The sequence below is a fragment of the Lissotriton vulgaris genome, chromosome 10 (assembly GCF_964263255.1).
Source record: "Lissotriton vulgaris chromosome 10, aLisVul1.2, whole genome shotgun sequence".
Lineage (NCBI taxonomy): Eukaryota > Metazoa > Chordata > Amphibia > Caudata > Salamandridae > Lissotriton > Lissotriton vulgaris.
In genome coordinates, this window is record NC_141698.1 from 74,175,236 (window position 1) to 74,195,039 (window position 19,804).

The 19,804-nt window shown below is 41.6% G+C and overlaps 1 protein-coding gene across 3 annotated transcripts in view; it reads right to left on the bottom strand.

Annotated features, from left to right (window-relative positions):
* Positions 1-19,804, bottom strand: part of RPUSD1 (RNA pseudouridine synthase domain containing 1) — a 59,849-nt gene that overhangs the window by 6,174 nt on the left and 33,871 nt on the right. For all 3 annotated transcript variants that reach the window (XM_086940531.1, XM_086940532.1, XM_086940530.1), the window contains exons 2-4: positions 14,547-14,737; positions 10,136-10,259; positions 5,011-5,113 (exon numbers count right to left, since the gene is read on the bottom strand). In XM_086940531.1, coding sequence (XP_086796657.1) covers positions 5,011-5,113; positions 10,136-10,259; positions 14,547-14,728 — 409 coding nt within the window. In that variant the 5' untranslated portion in view covers positions 14,729-14,737. The remainder of the gene's footprint in view (positions 1-5,010; positions 5,114-10,135; positions 10,260-14,546; positions 14,738-19,804) is intronic.

The window sequence follows — 19,804 nt, forward strand, 5'->3', positions numbered from 1 at the left end:
TCCCTTATGTATATGCATTCATAATATATTAATATTTCTCTGCCATGGTCCTGCACCTATATGGATAAGATGTATATCAAAGGTGAAGTGGACTGACAGCCACTTGTGAAATAGGCACTGCTGCCATAAGTTCTATTTATTTATTTATTTATTTTTTGCACTTATAATGCGCGCAGATACCCAAAAAGGGTTTCCCGGCGCCAAGATTGGGAGGCTGAAAACACAGAAAGCGCAGAAAGCAACCCGGTCAAAGACCGCGATTATTTATCAAAGAGCCAAGTTTTAACGCCTTTCTTAAAGCTGGCGAGATTTTCCTCCTTACGCAGGGCTAAGGGAAGGGAGTTCCAAAGGACTGGTCCCAGATGGGAAAAGGACTTTCCCCCCATACGGGCCAGTTTAAATCTAGGAACCACAAAGTTTGCTCCATTTAAAGAGCGGAGGTTGCGTGCAGGAACGTAGGGCCTAACCAGTTTTTGCAGGTACTTTGGTGCGGTTCCTGCCTTGATCTTAAACATGTAGGTCAACGCTTTGAACCGAACCCGGTTCTCAACTCTAAGCCAGTGCAGGTCCTTTAGGTGCTTCGAGATCCTAGCTGTCCTAGGGATCTTACATAGCAGCCTGGCTGCGGAGTTCTGGACCAGTTGAAGCCGCCTAATCACAGCTAAATTGGAACCCAGATATAAGATGTTACCGTAGTCAAGCCTAGATGTAATCAGTGCATTGACTACGGTCTTCTGGGTATCCACAGGCAGCATCCAGATGATCTTCCGCAGCCATTTGAGGATAGTGAAGCACGTACCAGCTACTTTATTGACCTGCTGTTTCATCGATAAAGAATCATCGATGCATACCCCTAAGTTTCTGACCTGGGTAGCCGGGCTGGGAAAAGCACCCAAGGATGGCGGCCAATGGGTATCCTGCCACAGATCTCTCTTTTTACCTAGGAGAAGAATCTCCGTCTTCTCCCCGTTGAGCTTCAGCTGATTTGTTGACATCCAGCTGAAGACTTCGTGAAGACCTAATTTCAGCGCAGAGGGGGATGAAGGCTTTGAGTTGGTAATAGAAAAAATAATCTGCGAATCATCCGCATATGTCATGAGTTCTAGACCTACTCGCTCTGCTAAATCGGCGAGAGGGCGGAGATACAGGTTAAAAAATAACGGACTCAAAATTGAGCCCTGAGGCACGCCATGGGGTGAGAAAAAGGTGTCTGACTGAGCTTGCGAGGACGAGATCTGAAACGTCCGGTTGCTCAAGTAAGACGCGATCCAGTCCAGCGCTTTCCCTCCGACACCATCATCACTCAGCCTAGCAAGCAGTCTGTTGTGTGAGATGGTGTCGAAGGCCGCACTTAGATCAAGTAAGACAAGAGCAACCGTTTGCCCCTCGTCCAAAAGTCCCCTGATCTTCTCTATTCAAACCTGTGCATTGCTTGAGAAGTGGGAACATTCCCACAGGAAATGTGTACCCCCTTTCATTTACCTGTGTGACACTTTATTCTATTTGGGCAAGGTTCTGATGAAGGGGGTTCACGTTGTGTGTCAAGCCACCGAAACGCGCGTCGACCTCGTGTGTCCAGACCTTATTGTTTTGGTTACTTATTGTGTACTTGGAAACGTTTTACATCTCTGCGTTTCCCATAATCCCGGATGTGTACATGTGTCTTGTATGACTGTGAACGATTGTGATGAATGAATGAGTTTGATATAAGACTGATTATTTAATTGGGGGTTAAAATGTTTATACATATTTTTGTATGAAAAACTGGAATGATGTTTATATAATAAAGGAAAAGATTCTCTCACTTTTATCAAAAAATTGTCATTCAACGCATTGGTTAATAAAGGATAAAAATAATACAAATAAAAATTACAAGTTAATATGTGTATATTGTATATTGTATCTTGTAACTATGTAATTATGTATATGTATTTATACCCATACTAGATTTAATCATTGGTAAAGAAATTTAGGTCAGAGGGAGCACTCTTATTCGAGTTGTTTTGATATTCATTACCCTCTTACTCCCTGATCTCACACGTCTTCTAGAGGGGGTCCCTTTTTGAGGATTTTGTTTAGCTTTGAGTCATGCCAAAGACGAGATAGATAATTTTGGAGCTTTATAATGCTCATTTGAAGCCCAAAAGAAAGTACAAGAACTCATACTTTCAGGTTCTCCAAATCCTTAAGACCATAGCCACTGCACTGCCAGAACTTTGTACATTTTTGAAAAATGTGCTGTCCAAATCAAGACATTCACCACTTCTGCAAGATACTGTGACATTCAAGAAAAATAGGCACCCAACACCCTATACTCTAGATCACACAATGGTGACACCTTGTACTACAAGAAGCAAAAATCTGTCTGTAAAGTCTAAAACAGCAGCATATATTCATGAACAAAGAACTCTGAAGTGGATGTGAGGCAACACATGCGACAGTGACATCAAATCAGAAAGCTGACTAATATATGGCACAAAGTACGCACTATCATTGATTATAAGACTACTGCCAGTCTTGAGTCAGTTCTGTGACCCTATAAGGAAGAGGTTGAAGGTTGAGTTTCCTTCATAACGCCACAGAACTCCGAGGTGACTTGCAATATTCTAAGAATCAATGAAATTACACACATCATTGTATTCTTTTTAATACATGGCCACACCATCGCCACCAATGTTCTTCATAATCCATGGCATATTGCTCCTTTTCAAGAATGAGACACTCTAGTTGCAGATATGAATACTAAATGTGTTATACGTTCAGTAAAAATAAACACTCCAATATGCAGCTTGTCATTGGTTCCAATTTATTTTGTTATGTTGTATTCTTGGGCCAGCCCGATAGACACCCATGTGATTGGACATGGATGAGAACTGAATAGAAGTCTCATGCTCAGCAGTACTGATGGGAGAACCTTACAGAGAGGAAATTTTCTCATTTCACAGGAGAAGAAACCTAGCTCACTAGTAAGCGAGCTCTGCTAAAGTCTAGGTCTACTTGAACATTGGATGGCAAAGGGGCCTACTCCACGGGTCTATCCGGGTAGTTTTGCACCTTGGTTCAGTCCCTTTCTGTGAGCCGACTGCTGTAGAGAAAAGCTATCCACTCGAATGAAGGGCGTCTGGAGATTAGCACAGAATCTTATGGGTCTATGTAGCTGGCAGGTCTATAGACGGCCACTGCAGCTCTAGCTTAGTAGGCACCTACCCTCAATCCTATTGGTACATCTCACAAAGCAACTTGGCTAAGGCTTAGGTAATGGCGATTCGAACGCTGAATGGGAACACAGATTTTCATTTCAGATGGAATTTCATGAATCCTCTATAGAAACCAAGAGGTGACACCTAGTGCAATAGACAACTCAAATAAATACATATACTGATAACTACAGGGAGTATCATGAACTCACGCTATTTGAATACTGATGGCACATAGGCATCGGATCACAATGATCACATGTGGAATTTCATCTCAGGGTATAGGGTGCAGGCTGGCGTATAGGGTGCAGGCTGGCGTATAGGGTACAGGCTGGTGTCTAGGGGCCAGCTGTCAAGGACTCTGAATTCTCCAGAGGAGTGACACTTTGTCACATTCTGGAGTCAATGAACATCTGATAGGCCTCACTGCACAATACATTATCACTTAGGATCCTGCCAGTAAGAATCTCAAAGCAACATTATAGATTCACATTTTGGCTTGTTGTGATCTATTTTAAGGTACAACCCTTGCAATGTCTCCAAATGGAAGGTTTCAATCTGAACCTTGAGGGCAGTGATCAGAAGATATCACCGTCTAGCAGTAGCTCACTGAGTAACAAGACATGGAGAGCTGGTATTTTCAGTGAATGGTATGGCTCATCTGTGAATAGAGGGGTATCTCTGCTTTCCAATCTGACATACATATATGAAAATATAACCAAGTACTGTGGGAACAGAGGAAGGCCCAGTGAGTCTGGCATTCATATCCTAGTGTTCTAAAAGGTTCTAAATATTCTGAGGCAAAGGATGAGCTGACTGTATTCTAAGACATGGGCAGTCTCATGAGCTTAAATAAATTCAAAGGACCAATTCACCATTTCCAGTGTAATATTCCCTGTTCACGGTGACACTGATGTTCAGGGTCACTGTGTTTTCAGGCTCACCGTGTTTGTGTTCCATCCCTAAACATGCACTTTGACACCAAGTAAATTCAATTGATTTGGGACAATATGGCGTTAGAAATTAACGAATAGTCTGAAAGTTATACGTCCTATGTGGGCTGTAGCAGACCTTTACACTACCAACATATTTCGCTAAAGTGTATGGCTCCAGGAGGAAACATCATTGTGCTTTGGCTGTTCAGCAGATTTGTTATGTTATGTTAAAATAGGATTTATATAGCGCTCAGCTACTCCTAGGAGTGTCCCGGCGCTTCAAACCGAAGGCAGAAAAGGTGAAGGCAGTGGATGACAGAACTACTGAACAAAAAGCCACGATTTAAGATCTTTCCTGAAGGCCAACAGATTAGTGTTCCTTCTCAGAGACAGCGGCAGAGTGAACCATTGCAGTGACACATGGCAAGTAGAAGTGGCTTACACTTTCCTCGTGCCATTAGGTTGACCTGAAATTGCGGCAGGATCAGTTTAAATGGTGCTTTTTGTTTTCTCAATGCTTTTGCCTCAGTCTTTAAAAAACGGCATCTCCCATTCCCATTTTCCAATATTGTGTCTTTTTGCTGATTACATTTTTATTACTTGAATACATTGGTTTGAGAATTGCATGTTGTTCTTACCTTTAATGCTGCATGGTATGGTTTACACTTAGCACAGTTCCCTGGTGAACTCCTTCCTGCTTGTGCCATACCTATCTGAGTTTAAGCAGAGTCACTTAAAACTAAATACTGATATAAGCCAAGTGTGCTTATTAAGCTCACTGGGGTACCCTCTATTAAATAAATTATCTACTTTCTGTTACTCACTCTGCCTCGTCGCTTGACCGGACTCCTAGGTTTGTTACACTCTGGACCGCTCACCTTCAGTTTGTTCTGTACACATCATGTGGGTCATTCCCTCTACTGTGTTCTTCCCAATTGGATGTGTGATGGTCAGCTGCTCTTTGATCACATTGCCACGTACCTGCAGGAAGAGGAAAGTTCCATGAACACCGATCAAATTTAAAGCACAGAGAAACTTACAATGGGACTACTACAACTAGAACTGCGACTACTACGCTACAATAACATGGGTACTCTTCTCATGCAACTTCTATGCTATCCACATTATCTACCACTGATTTGGGTACCCTTTGTCAGGGGTGCCTATCAATTAATTTCGTATGATTATGTATAGTTAAACCTAAACCTTACTAATGTTGATATCATGCAATGTGGAAGTAAATGGGTTTGTTCTAAATAAATATGTTAGCAGTGTATTATGCGTAGGGATAGGAGTGCAGAAGAATGTTGCGGTTTATTGGTTAGCTGGGTAGTCAGCTATCTACTGCCCGGCCTGTCCAGAATTTTAACTGGACAGGTTTTAATAGCCAACTGTATAGGAATAATGGAATGTTACATGTGTGAGGGTGTGAGAAGTGTAGGCTAACAATATTTGAGTTTGTAAAAATGTACGTTGGCGTGGTGCAGAAAAGTGCTGTTGAATTACCTCCGCTTTGCCATCCATGTGGGTTGGGAACATATTGTGCATGTGATGGTTTCAGGAGTCTTCTGGGTGCTGTTTGGATAAGGCAAATTCTACATGTAATTGGGGATTTGTTCTGTAGTAGGTATCAGTGTATCCAGAGTGCTACTGGGTGACCAATGATAACAGATTAAGGCGCATTTGTAGTCTGTGTAGTAAGATCTTTCTATGCTGAACCGATTAGGAGTTGGAAATTGGATTTGGCAAATGTTTGCCTCTTAATGGTAGCTGCAATTTGCCAAACAGGAGCAGCCTTGATTGCATGTGGTGCATTTATGTTGAGTGAAGCCTAATGAAAGTTGGGTTCTCCTTGTGGCATAGAAACTGTACAGAGCAGGGAAGCTATAGAATCTATGGTGCAGAGCTCCTTATATATGTTAAGGCCAGTACTATAAAATAGTCCAGGTTTCAGAAGCGTAAGTGGTTGTTTAGTTTGATAGGAGACTGATTACATGAGACCGGATGAGGAACAGCCATTGAAATCGGGTGGTATAAAAAGTGATGTGTCCATGAGGAAAGGGCATATGATGTAGGTTTCATCGTAGCAATAATGCACAGGTAGGCCTAGCATGATCCCACTGAATTTACTCAACCTCTCTCAACAGATTTCCTCTCAGACCATGTGCCCAACCAACTTTACCTTGCTTCACTAACATCCCATATTCCACTCTCAATTGACCTCAGGCCCACAGCAAGCATCCACAGACCTACTGTTAGTTGGTGGCTGCCTAAAGGGGCAATAACAGCTCGTGTATGCGCCTCTGTTGCCCTTTCAGTCGGGGTGCACTGCTGCTTAACCATCTGGAAATCACCAATTACCATGGCGAATTGAACAAGGTGAATGAGCCATAGACTCATGAAGAGTAACGTGGCATCTAGGTTTCCTGATGGGAGAATGCGCTAGTGAATACAAGGGGGACAACAATGAACCTGAGAAGGGAGGCAGGCCGGGCACCAGACAGGTACGCAAAGTCCAAATAGCTTCATGCACCAAAATCAACAGAAACCAATCATTTCTTGACCAATCTTTAAAGTCTCCAAGGGAAATTGCTAAAAGAAACCCAGCAATCCCAGCACACTCCCTCATTAAACCTAAAAACCTAGTGGGTCTTTAAGGTGACCTGAATTAAACTGCTCCAACCAGTCCCTACGGGCCATCCACCAGCACTCACAGACCCCACTGACATGCCATCACTTATAATGAGCCTCTGTCAAACACCATATACCTTCACATCACATACGCACCTGCTGTGTATCCTCCGAGAACTGTGCCGCAGACCTCATACAATATGAGGACTAACAGCTATGACAGAGGAAACACCCTTGTGAAGCCTAAAGTCATTTTTGGATGCTCCAATTGTGTTATGTAAATAAACAATTCATACCACCAGGATAGTTGTGAAAGACTGAGACTTTACTGTCTCCCTGTGTACCCACTGGTGAGCATGGGCGGAAGTGCTGTTTGGCAGGTATAGGGTGTATAGATATGGGAAACATTGGACAAGGTGCCTGATGTTTGAATGATGTTCAAGTCAACACAGCTACTGTTAATGCCATTGATCAGAGGCAGTGGGCAGATAAAGATTATGAGAGGGAGACTGTGTACAAGTGCTCTGGGAACATGTAGGGGTGGTTTTCGTTGCTCAGTTTCAGATGCAGAATGAATGTGTCCATGGACCAGCACCACAATTTCTAGAGGTCGGTTGATGTCTGGTCTGGACCACTGTAAGCATAACATACATGATAGCATAGCTAACTAGCAATAAACCATTACAAGAGAGTAGTCACTTTCTTAATAAAGGTGTCTTCTGATGTCAGAGAATTACAATAATTTAGGTAAGCTTAAAGGAGATTAATGATCTCTTATAACATGCCAGGAGATCTTGCACATAAACACTAACCTGATTTGAGTTTATTAATTAAAATGTATATCTTGCTTGTCTGTGGGTTTAGCTTGCTTGATGAACACTACAGGTCCAGGACAAGTGCACTTTGGGACACTGCCATGTCAAGTGTAATAATGTACCAATTGCTGTAAAGCATGTAGGGTGCTTTTTAGGTTTCGCCTGCACATCGCTTGCACTGTGCTTGTGAAATGTATTGTATTTAATATAAATCTTAAAAGGGGCTTACATTCCACCCTTACTTTTCATTTGTTTGTGAGCTTGCCACTTACCTTTCCCCTGTTTCTATTGGTAGTGGAAAACTATTTCCCGTTGTTCTTCGTGTGTTTTTCTTATCAGTGTCCCATGGCCCAAATAGTCCTTTTCATTCGCTTTTGTGGAACTTTATTTTACGTTTTGCCTGCACACATTTCAACTGCGCTTGTTTTCATTCCATGCCCACACTCCATATGAATGCATGTGTTCCATCTTGCCACTGCTCCATATCACCTCCTCACTTCCCACATTTGTTTCCAACACTCCCTTGTTATAAAGCGGACTCCTGAAGACTCCCATGAAGCCCGAAGATTTGCGACACCATCCAGGTAGACTTAAATGTAAGTACGATATTTTACCACAACCTATAATAGTTCTCTTGAGCGCGTTCCTGTTTTTGTACATGGCAGTGCACGGGGTTCAAAGCCTTTGTAAATTGACTACTTTGTGGGACTGCATTTATAAAAAATGAGTCCATTGTTTATGTCGAAGTCAATTCTAGTCTACATTGAAAGCATATTATATGCTGTGCCTGACACAGCAGAGTAAGGCACTGGAGCTATGACCCGGAAGTAAATACCGTAGAGCCGGTCTGCCATCTTTTCCGCTTTGCTCTTTGCAGTGGAGGCATGCTTTTAAGCAGCCCCTGAAGTGACAGCGTCATGAGTGTCCCAGCTTTTATTGATGTGACGGAGGAGGACTAGGTGAGAGTCGCTCCAGATTCTGGGAACAGGAGTAGCCCCCCGTTACTCTCCTTGTGAAACATTGCCCTGCGAGCGAGGCATCCTAAGGCCCTGTTAATTAGTCTCTGATGTTCCAGGAAGAAAATCATTGTTAAAATTAATCAAGCAGAGCCACCGCTTGAAGATTGCCCTGTTCATGATAAAAATCAAATGATAAAATATCTCCCAAATGACCTCGTCAGTAATGGAGCCAAAATCTTTGGTGCATGGCGCAGTAGACTGGGGTGGCTCCAGCACGACTTGAATGTTTTCATAAACATTATGTTTTTCTTTTCCCTCTCTTCCCCCTCCCCTCCTCCACCACTGGCTGAGTTGAGTGATGAAGCCACAGCCAGTGTGCCTTGGGGACCTATTGCACTGTACGTGCGCCTCTCCACCCTAATAACTTGCTCTCTAATGCTCTGCGTCTTCCTTCTTGTCTCCTGCGCCACAGACCTGTCCCTTGATCCACATCCTTACGCTCTCTCTCCCTACATATCTAATGTTCCGTAACCAACAGTTCTTGCTAGAAAGACATGCCTGTCTCTTGCTGCCTGCCCATCTTCCTCCCTCTTCCTCTCTATCTACTCTTAGGTTCCAGACATCAGCCCATCCCTCAGTGTCTCACTGCTGTTCCCTAACACACTGTCTCTGGCTCAACAACACTCAGTCTAGCCATTCTTACCCATCTGTCTCACGCTCTCTACCCTCATTTCTTTCTTTGTACCCAGTCTCTTGATTTCTAACTCTTCTTATCCAAAGACGGCCTCTTATCCCCATATCCCTCTGTCTCCTGCTGTCTACCCCAGTCTCTTGCGACCTACCCCACTGTCTCTTGATTCGTGTCCCTCCCTCTTCTGTTCTGTACCCATCTGTCTCTTGCACTCTACCTTGCTCTCTGCTCCTCTGCCTCTTCCCCCTTGATCCTTTGCTCCTCACACTTCTCTCTCTTGCTCTATATCCCGCTCTCTTTTCCTCCCTACCAACCTGACTCTTGGCACCCACTATCCCTCCTGTTTCCTGCCCTTCTGTCTCTTGCTCCCTACATCCGTCTCTTACTGAGTACTCCTGTCTCTTGCTTCCTACTCTACTCCTCCGTCTCTTACCTTTTGCCTCCCACTTCCTGGCACCCTCGCCCCTGGTCCCGAAACTTCTGCCTCTTGCTCCCATGCATCTTTCTTTCCAGATCCCCTCTGTGTCTTACTGTCCACCCATCGGACATTGACAAAGTCAATAGATACTCATGTAGGCGAAATCTATTGGCCTTGACAATGCTCGTTTAGATTTGAAGGGTCCTTTAAGTACAGAGTGATGTAAGAATGTATATTGAGTCACTATACTTCAAGCATAAATAGAGATAAGTTAGACCATTTTTCAAGCTGTTCACCATTACACCACTTCCTTGTAGAGGATCCTTTTTTGAGTTTTTGCAGGTATGGTTTGACCGATTAGTGACTTTTTGAGGTTCACCCCCAGATCATTCATTACTAGCAACAACCATGAGGTGAATTATCTTGTTTGGCCAGGCAGACCAGCATTTAATAAGTCACCCCAAGGAATAAAATGGTGGTTGAACTTACCAATGCCAAGTAAGCCTTGGTGACAGTCCGCTGTTTGAAGCAGGCGTAGGCCTTGGCAGCTGCCACTTTACTGAGAGCGGCACAGAGAGCGCCACTGGTTGAGAAGTCCAGCTGGTGACAAAATCTAGAAAGAGAAATAAAGGGTGAAAGAAAACCCTAGTAATTAAAAAATCCTAAATGAATGCATGTACTATTGTTTATCTTGTGTTTTGTTTTTAATTCAGTAGTACATTGCATTATCGAGGCTGGGTTATGCTTGCATGTCTTTAAAATGCATTTGGTGGTGGGACATTAAATGTGGGCCATCCTCTGCCTTGCCTGAGTGAGAGTCCTGTTCTTTTGTTGTAGTTCCTCCTGTTTCTTTGGTAGCGTCTCCTCTTGGTATGAGAATCTGAGCTATCTGATCCTGAGTCTGAACAGTCCCTGTCGGTGTTATAACCTGGATTTCTTCCAGTCATGTTGTAATCTTCTCATCCCATTTTTTTTAATTTAACCACACTTCAAAACAGAAAATTCAGAAGGAAGGCTTTTCGAGAAGGAGCAGAGATAAAGATTTTCAACCTCAAAACTGACACCCAGGGCCTCAATGACAATATCCCGTGGGGTCTTTTTCTCTGAGATGGGGGCATGTGTGTGTTGTTTTATTTTATTTTATACTCACACCGCCACATACCTTTTTGGAAGGCCCTCAATTCTGAGGATAGCTATGGATTGATGGACCTATAAAATATAACCATCTTAAGTAAATGAATACACTGGAGGTAACCATCAACCCACTAGTGAGATTCTTTAACAATACCAATGCTTGTTATCCACACTGAAATAGGTATGAATGTAAAATCCCTTTTGCTTACAATATATATTTATTCCTGAATGGACATAAAAGAACAACTCTGCTACAATGGATATAATAGTCTATTTTCAGTGGACAATCCCGTGTTCGTTATTTTGAAATATCTTACTAAATATGTTTCTAAAAATACTCCTGATGAGACAACAGATTACTGTCCAGTTATGTGTAAATATAAACAAGAATACTCTTATGGCCAGTTAGAGTTCCACAATGGTCGGCCATTTTGGAAAACCTGAGCGGTCTAGTGTTCAGCTTGCGAGACGAATGCGGAAGTCATCTGCTACATATCTCATTGAAATAGCAAGCCTATGACACACACCGGAAACATGCGGTCTCCGGGGATCGAATTAGGCACAAAGGCCGAGGACAGCCTTGAAAAAGTAAGTCAGCGGTTCGGGTGCTTTACACCTTTTTGGTTTACTGCTAAACGGGAAGGTCCCCTTTCGTCACATTGGAAATGGACTTTGCCCCATTTTTGATCTAATACTAAAGACAAGATGTTTCAATTCTCCCTGTTGTAGTGTGCAAATACAGGCCACCTCCTCCCCGGCAAGACCATGATGCACTAGTATGGCGCCTTAAATGTATATAATTTTGTATCAGTGTTTGTTTTGTCATGTATTGTTCCGCCACAATTTGAGTATAGGCGTTTTTCTCTGCCATGGTATGAAATCATAAGCGGTGGACCAAGCATGGTTTTTACACACAGTGTGATCACTTAATTTACATATTTCTAAAGCACCTTCACAGCTTGGTGTTCACTTGGAAATCAAGATATATCAGCCTAGGGCTGACAAGTTGTTTTAAACTCTCCACAGTTTTTTCTTGTTAAGGATATGGAATGACGTTACAGGTTCTATAAATCATATGTATGTTATGTGAATTGCGGATGGCATGCTATTTATTGTGTTCCTATTACAGGACAGAACGGAGTGGTACCAATAGGAACTTGTTTCCTATAGGTGCTGAGGAAGAGCGATTAGGGGATGGGCTCGAAACATGTTGACCACTTTGAAGAGTTAACATCATTGTAGACTACCTTTTCAAACAGAACCCCTTGATTTTAACCATACTGGCTAGAGGCAGGAACAAAGTAAGGGTCCTACAAGTCAGGTATTTTTAACCTGTTAGCTCTAACTTCCCACTCCACCTCACCAATTACAGTATTTATCATAGACGTTATTTCTAAGTGCTCTCGCTTATACGTTTGGTTGTAGCACGCCTCGATCCGCAGCGGAGGAACTGGTTTCCTATAGGTGCTGACGAAGACCCAATAGGGGATAGGCTCGAAACATGGTGACCACTTTGATGAGTTAACATCATTGTAGACTACCGCTTCAAACAGAACCCCCTGATTTTAACCATACTGGCTAGAGGCAGGAATAAAGTAAGGGCCCTACTAGTCAGGTATTTTTAACCTGTTTGCTCTAACTTCCCACTTCCCTCACCAATTACAGTCTTTATCATAGACGTTATTTCTAAGTGCTCCAGCTTATACGTTTGGTTGTAGCACGCCTCGATCCGCAGCGGATTGGGATGAACCCCAATGATGAAGCATGCCATCAAGGGGCGACCCTAGTGGGTGAGGGTTTTCTAAGAAAAAATATGTTTTCTAAACTTTTCCATTGGGGTGGAGACTTTTGCTTTCTTTCCCCCTACTGAGTTTTTCTATTTGTTGAGTACAGGCTTAAAGTTACACACATTCAATCTGGTTTCCCTGCAAATGACAAGCATCCAGGTCACAAGGGAGCCAGAAAGGTCACGCCAGCCTCAAATTTGCAAGGCTTCCCCATGAACGTGCACATTTGAGCCAGTTTGTTCTTTACCTTCTCCAGACATACAACTAATAATACAATTTTTCTTATGGATTATCCATATTACTTGACTTTAGCCCATGTTGGATGAATTTCAGCACTGCTGGAGTGGATGTTACCTTATGACTGATGCTCTATGTACTTTAATCCCCAACTTTGCAATCATCTCATTTGGCTTGCTTAGTTTGTATTCTGATCTATTTCTTCGAGCTGACCATGCTTGTTCTTGACTGGTTAGATTTAGCAGGCAAATAATTTCAATGTTCAATGAAAAAGCCCAGATAACCCAGCTGAGTAGGCATATGAAACTAATGACTTTCTGTGGTATTTTGTCACCTAATGAGGCTGTCGAATAAAAAAAAAAATAATAAAATCCGTTCTTCTTAAGAATAATAATAGAGGATGTATAAACCAGTAAGTAATTTAACTAGCTAAACTAAAATGCTAAAAATATTAACAAGATTACAACAATAAAAAATATTAAAAATATAATCCTGAAAGTATGCTTCTTACATTTTTTTATATCAAATCCAACGAACTGATATTATTGTTGGCATCAATTTTCTCAAATAGTAGTTCTTCCTACACAGTTTTTTCGCTCCTTTCATTTAAAAAAAACTTGAATTGAAGATGGATTTTTTTTAGAGGTATCTCTATCACATTATATCTGTTCTTTTTAGGATTTAGGTGCTTACTTTAAGGAGTCTTGAGTTGGGCTTCTCAAGCCTTTGTTTTTTTTGCTCCAGAACTTTCAGTCATCGGCTAAAGACATTATCAGCCACATCTTGAATCAGTTCACATGAATGTTTTATTTGCCTTGCTTTTCTATTGGCTGTTTGGGATTGGATTTCAAACTCAACTGAAATCAGTCGATTTCTGGCCCTCTAGCACCGAATGCTTACATAACTATCAGATAATTTATGCCACAAATGAAATTAGCACTTTTTTCTGTAACATCCATTTTTGTCTGCACTTGACCCCTCCCAACCAAACAAGCATTGGCAAAGTCAGTGAGTTTGAAGTATGTATGGTGTGCACACATCAGATATGCATGTTGTACAATTTTCAAACCTATTAGCTATGCATGTGCTAGTTTGATAGTTGTGGAGCTATCTGAAAGGAGTTTTTACTTAACTTGAAACCTATAGGAGGATTACCTCAAGGGAAGAACTGTTAAAAACATAATTAGCGGAAGCAATAATCTTTGTTAGTTACTATGTGGCAGTATGTTTCTTTGCGTTTGTCCCCTTGGGTTTGTAGCACTAATTTACTTTATCTTACTTATTTTGGCTTTTTTAGTTTTAAGTATCCACTTATTTTAATTCTGACATACTTTATTATGAAATTAACTTTGCTTTAAGGTATTTCGTTGTAGGATTTAGTTTCCCAGTGGTGTTTTATTTCAGGTTTTAAGTTCAGGTGCTACCTGTTTAAAGCAGGGGGTGCATTTTCACAAAATATGAAATCCTAGCTCTGTTCAAATGAATAAACAGAGACGCTATAAAAGAGGAGTACTTTTTGTCTTCATAATGCGGGATTCCCAGAAGCATGCAGAAAAGACATCACTTTTATAGAAAATAAGTACGTTTAGGATTGAAAACTTTTTCGCTGCCAGGCTGACTATGTATTTCAACTAACTTTATTACCTATTTATACATCACAGAGACAGTAAAACGGGTGTGGATGAACTTTAAATTCAAGATGATCAGCTAGGATTCTGAAGAATGACCTTTCCTGCACTCACCGAAAGCCATAGTATGTTTCGGGATCAGCCAGTTCTGGGAACCTGTGCTTCAGCTGACTCTGGACCGTCACCTTCTCGTACCACATCTTACTGTCGATTCGAATGTCCCAGTGCTTGTCCAGCACAATGAAATTGGAGCTCTGGTAGAGGACAGAGAGGTTCTCCACACTGGATGGCTCCATTAAATTACTCTGAAACCAAGCAAGAACAACAAATACCTAAGAATTCAGGTTGTTAAACCTACTGATGTGTACTAGAAATACTGCAAAAGTAGAGGAAGGGGCATTATCAGTAAGGGAGAAAGACAGAGGGCATCTTAAACCTTATTTCATGTCTTTATTGCATTTCCAATCACCCAAAAATAACATGGAGCACTAAAATGAACAGAGCTCTGAGCAAGTCTGTGTATTGCTAGGAACAGAGCGGAGAGCTTTAAGGAGTGTAGATGAGCATTATCGGGGTAGAGCCCTGCATACATCTGTGCATTATCAAGAACAGAGCTGAGCATCATTGGGAGCAGAGATGAGTATTATTAGGAGCAGAGCAGAGTTTGGCATGGAGTGGGTTATTTTCCAGAGCACAGCTCTAAGCAGGTCTGCATAGCACCAGTAGCAGAGTGGAGTGTTTTCTTTAGGATTTATGCGTTACCAGGACAAGAGCTCAGAGTAGGTCTGTAGGTGATCAAGAGCAGCTCTCTGGGTGAATCTGTGTATTATCAGGAGCAGAGCTCTGCAGGATTCTGAGTATTATCAGACCTGAGGTCTGAGTGAGTCTATGCAATTTCATGCTCAGAGATCTGATGTCGTCTGGATTAATAGCAGCCGTCAAAAGAGATGTATGTCAAAGCAGAAGCAGATAAATCAGGGCATTTTGACTCTTCGGAGAGTCCTATAGTTGAGTCAATATAAAATGAAAAAAGTGAAAGGAGTGTGCTGTTCCATCAAACCACCAAGTCTCAACTTAAGAGAGTGGGATCGCAAAAGTGAGGTCAAGAGGGGTATCCTTTCCAGGATGCAACAGCTCTCACCCAAAACAGTGGCAACGCTTTATCATCTAGCATTGCTCATCGCGGGTGGTGGCTCCAATACCCAAAGGATACCCCTATTGACCTCGCTTTTCTGACCCCACTGTCTTAAGATGAGACTCAGAGCCCGATTTCGAAGTTGGGCGGAAAGCTATCTCATAGCTTGTCGAAGGCTTTCCACCCAACATCAATGGTTTCCCTCCGACTGCCGTATTACAATATCGGCGGTCAGAGATAAAAATGTTTATTTTCTATTGAGGCTGGTGCGGCAACCCACAGCACAAGTCTCAATAGAAAATATACACTTTGCGATCGCCATGAAGGTGTTTGCATCCTAATTGTGGAAGCGGAACTGCCGACTTCTTGTCGGGTGGTATGTTTTCACTACACTGTCGGTCGGACGCTCATTCGACAAACATCGTAAAAAGGACCTTGCGGATTGGCGGAACAGCACACTCAATTCATTTTTTTTTTGATTCGATTTTGCTTGGGGAAGACACTTGCAGGACCTCTCAATAAAACTCTCCTCCATTCCCACTTTTAGAAGAATTTCAGTCAATATAGCCAAACACTCTTAAATGTGACACAAATCCTATTCTTCTTATTCAATAACACACAGATGGCCTGGTTCACAAAGGTTTTTACATAAGAGGCAAATAATGTCTTTACAAGCGTAAATTCATGTTAACAATTGACTAAAGATTAATGTCTTTGTTTAGACAGGTCATGGACAACTTACAAAAAGTTTTTGGAGTAACCAATACAGGCACAGACAAAAGTACTACCTAAGAAGTTTATGTCACTGAAACAAGCCTAATAAGGAGTTAGGTTTTTTACTTAACCAATATAGGTACAGAAAAAAGCACTACCTGAGAAGTTTATGTCACTGAAACAAGCTTAATAAGGAGTTAGGTTTTTTTAAATACCCAATATAGGTACAGACAAAAACACTACCTGAGAAGTTTATGTCACTGAACCAAGCTTAATAAGGATTTTTACTTAACCAATATAGGTACAGACAAAAGCACTACCTGAGAAGTTTATGTCACTGAGACAAGCTTAATAAGGAGTTAGGTTTTTTTAAATACCCAATATAGGTACAGACAAAAGCACTACCTGAGAAGTTTATGTCACTGAAACAAGCTTAATAAGGATTTTTACTTAATCAATATAGGTACAGACAAAATCACTACCTGAGACGTTTATGTCACTGAAACAAGCTTAATAAGGAGTTCGGTTTTTTAAATACCCAATATAGGTACAGACAAAAGCACTACCTGAGAAGTTTATGTCACTGAAACAAGCTTAATAAGGAGTTAGGTTTTTTAAATACCCAATATAGGTACAGACAAAAGCACTACCTGAGACGTTTATGTCACTGAAACAAGCTTAATAAGGAGTTAGTTTTTTTTAAATACCCAATATAGGTACAGACAAAAGCACTATCTGAGACGTTTATGTCACTGAAACAAGCTTAATAAGGAGTAAGGTTTTTTAAGTAACCAATACTGGTACACACAAAAGCACTACCTGAGAAGTTTATGTCACTGAAACAAGCTTAATAAGGAGTAAGGTTTTATTAAGTAGCCAATATAGGTACACACAAAAGCACGACCTGAGAAGTTAATGTCTCTGAAACAAGCTTAATAAGGAGTTAGTTTTTTTACGTAACCAATATAGGTACAGACAAAAGCACTACCTGAGAAGTTTATGTCACTGAAACAACCTTAATAAGGAGTAAGGTTTTATTAAGTAACCAATATAGGTAAATACAAAAGCACTACCTGAGAAGTTTATGTCACTGAACCAAGCTTAATAAGGAGTTAGGTTTTTTTAAGTAACCAGTATAGGTACAGACAAAAGCACTACCTGAGAAGTTTAGGTCACTGAAACAAGCTTAATAAGGAGTTAGGTTTTTTTAAGTAACCAGTATAGGTACAGACAAAAGCACTACCTGAGAAGTTTATGTCACTGAACCAAGCTTAATAAGGAGTTAGGTTGTTTACTTAACCAATATAGGTACAGACAAAAGCACTACCTGAGAAGTTTATGTCACTCAAACAAGCTTAAAAAGGACTTAGCAGATTACATTTCGAAACTGCATAGGACCTCTTAATTTCTTTTATGTTTGCAAACACTCGTCCGTGACGGCCCATAGGATGTTTTCAAGCACCGGTGTTTCTTCTACTGTAAGCATTCCACTTGTTTGGGAGAGATTTCTTGTCTTGCTGAGTCACTTTCGTGTATCAATCAACCCACTGGTTAAGTAAAGGAAGTTACATTGCATGCTGGGGTTGATTCTCTACTTCAGATAATTGTGCATAACCCACTCATATACCAAATAACCCACTAATATCAAATAATGCAGATCTGTGTACATGTTCTTTAGATGAGCCCTTACAGAGCAACACTCGACTACGTTGTCTTAAATTCAGTTTTCTGCTAAATTTAAATTCCTCAACCATGGTTCATTCAATCCCACTGCTTTATTTGCCCCTACATAGAGCAACCCCATGGTTTAGCAGCAGGCAGCTGCAGTCTATAACTGATACTCCCTTATGCCATACTTTAAAATATATCATAAAGCCGTTAAGGGGGTAGGTGTCACATAAAGGCGCATATCAGACATGGATGGGACAGGTGGAACAGAAACAGAATGGCGCACAAATGCACTCTTTCCACCCTTAACTGGCACAGACACATAACCACAGAGGTAAGGCATAAAACAGAGTTGAAAGTCAAGGCATTTCATACACAGAATAACATCATACAACCACCAGAAAAAGGACATGACCATCAGACTTCGCCAAAGAACCGTTCACAGACTAACTCTGTCACCAATGGAAGTTCACTACTCCTCGCAGCATGTTGGGTAAAAAACATACTTTTGTACACAATCTTTACCTGCCTACCTATGGTAAGGCCACAACCACCCACATGCTCAGCAGTCTACAGTCAGAGATACTATGATTTTACATGTCTCCTCTTCACAAGCACATCTCTTGTCTGAGAGTCCTTTCCTCGCTCAAAACCGTCACCCGCAGCTTCAAACCAGTGCATCTGCATGTAGGGCACCATTGCTCGACTGGAAACACAATTCTCCTACATATCCTCTTACGCCTTCCTAACATGCAACATTCATTTGGAATATCAATCTTTTCACCAGTAATGTCCTGCCCCACTTAATAGCTTAGCCCTCTTGGAAAACAAGGACACAACCTCTGTGTATTTACTTATTGTCACCTCCCTCTTAAGAGCAACACTGAACTCAGAAAAGGGATACTGCACCAAGCTAAACACTACGGATTCCTCAATATGCTCTAGTCCACGTGTCTCTTTGCTACGAAACCCCAGTGTTGTCTAATCATTAGCTACCAAAAGGACCACAGCACATTCCATTATTCCCAAATCAGGAGAGACCCAAATGCCAAAGCTTGCAATCCTTCCTCTGAGCCACAGTGCTTCACCAGTAGAATACTTGCATCCCCTTTCAATGCCTCAAATCTAGGCAGGTCAGTTTATGTACTCACATGACCGTGTTCCATAAAAACAGCTCCCCCCCTGCAATGGCACAAACCAACTAAATCTTTAAACATTCAGACACTGGTATCCTCCATTACCACCACACTTGAAAGAAGTTTAGGCCTGCCATTCAGAGTACAATGTACCATAAAAAGTACGATCTTGCTTGCAGCAGAAACACGTGATGACAAAGAATCTCCACATATTCTGCAACTCTGGTACAGCCAACTCCTCAAAGCTTGCAAGGGTCATACCTGCATTCAGATCCCCTGCACCAAGAAAACTGTTGCCGCTTCTGCAGCATCACACACAATTCAGAATCTCCACATACAAGGATGACAACTTGCGCAAGGGAAATCACCTCCTTGAATTCCTCACCACACTTCTTGGTAGTACCTTCTACTGGGTATCACCCAAAGGACTTCCTCCAAAGAGGACTGCCCTGTCATACACATGCGGGAAAACTGTCCATCACATCACTGAAATCACAACAAACCACTTCAAATGATCTTTATGTTTCAATTTCTTTATTAAGTTAGATGACAGAATCTGTTTTTAATAATAAAACAAATAAACTTAGCATTTTTAATTCTAACAGTCCCACCGGCGTAGGATAGCACAGACATAATAAATAACATGAATTCCCTCAACTACCCTCCCCCCCAGAAGGGTTCAAGGGATCTTTACAGAGATGTATTACTATCATGCCAGG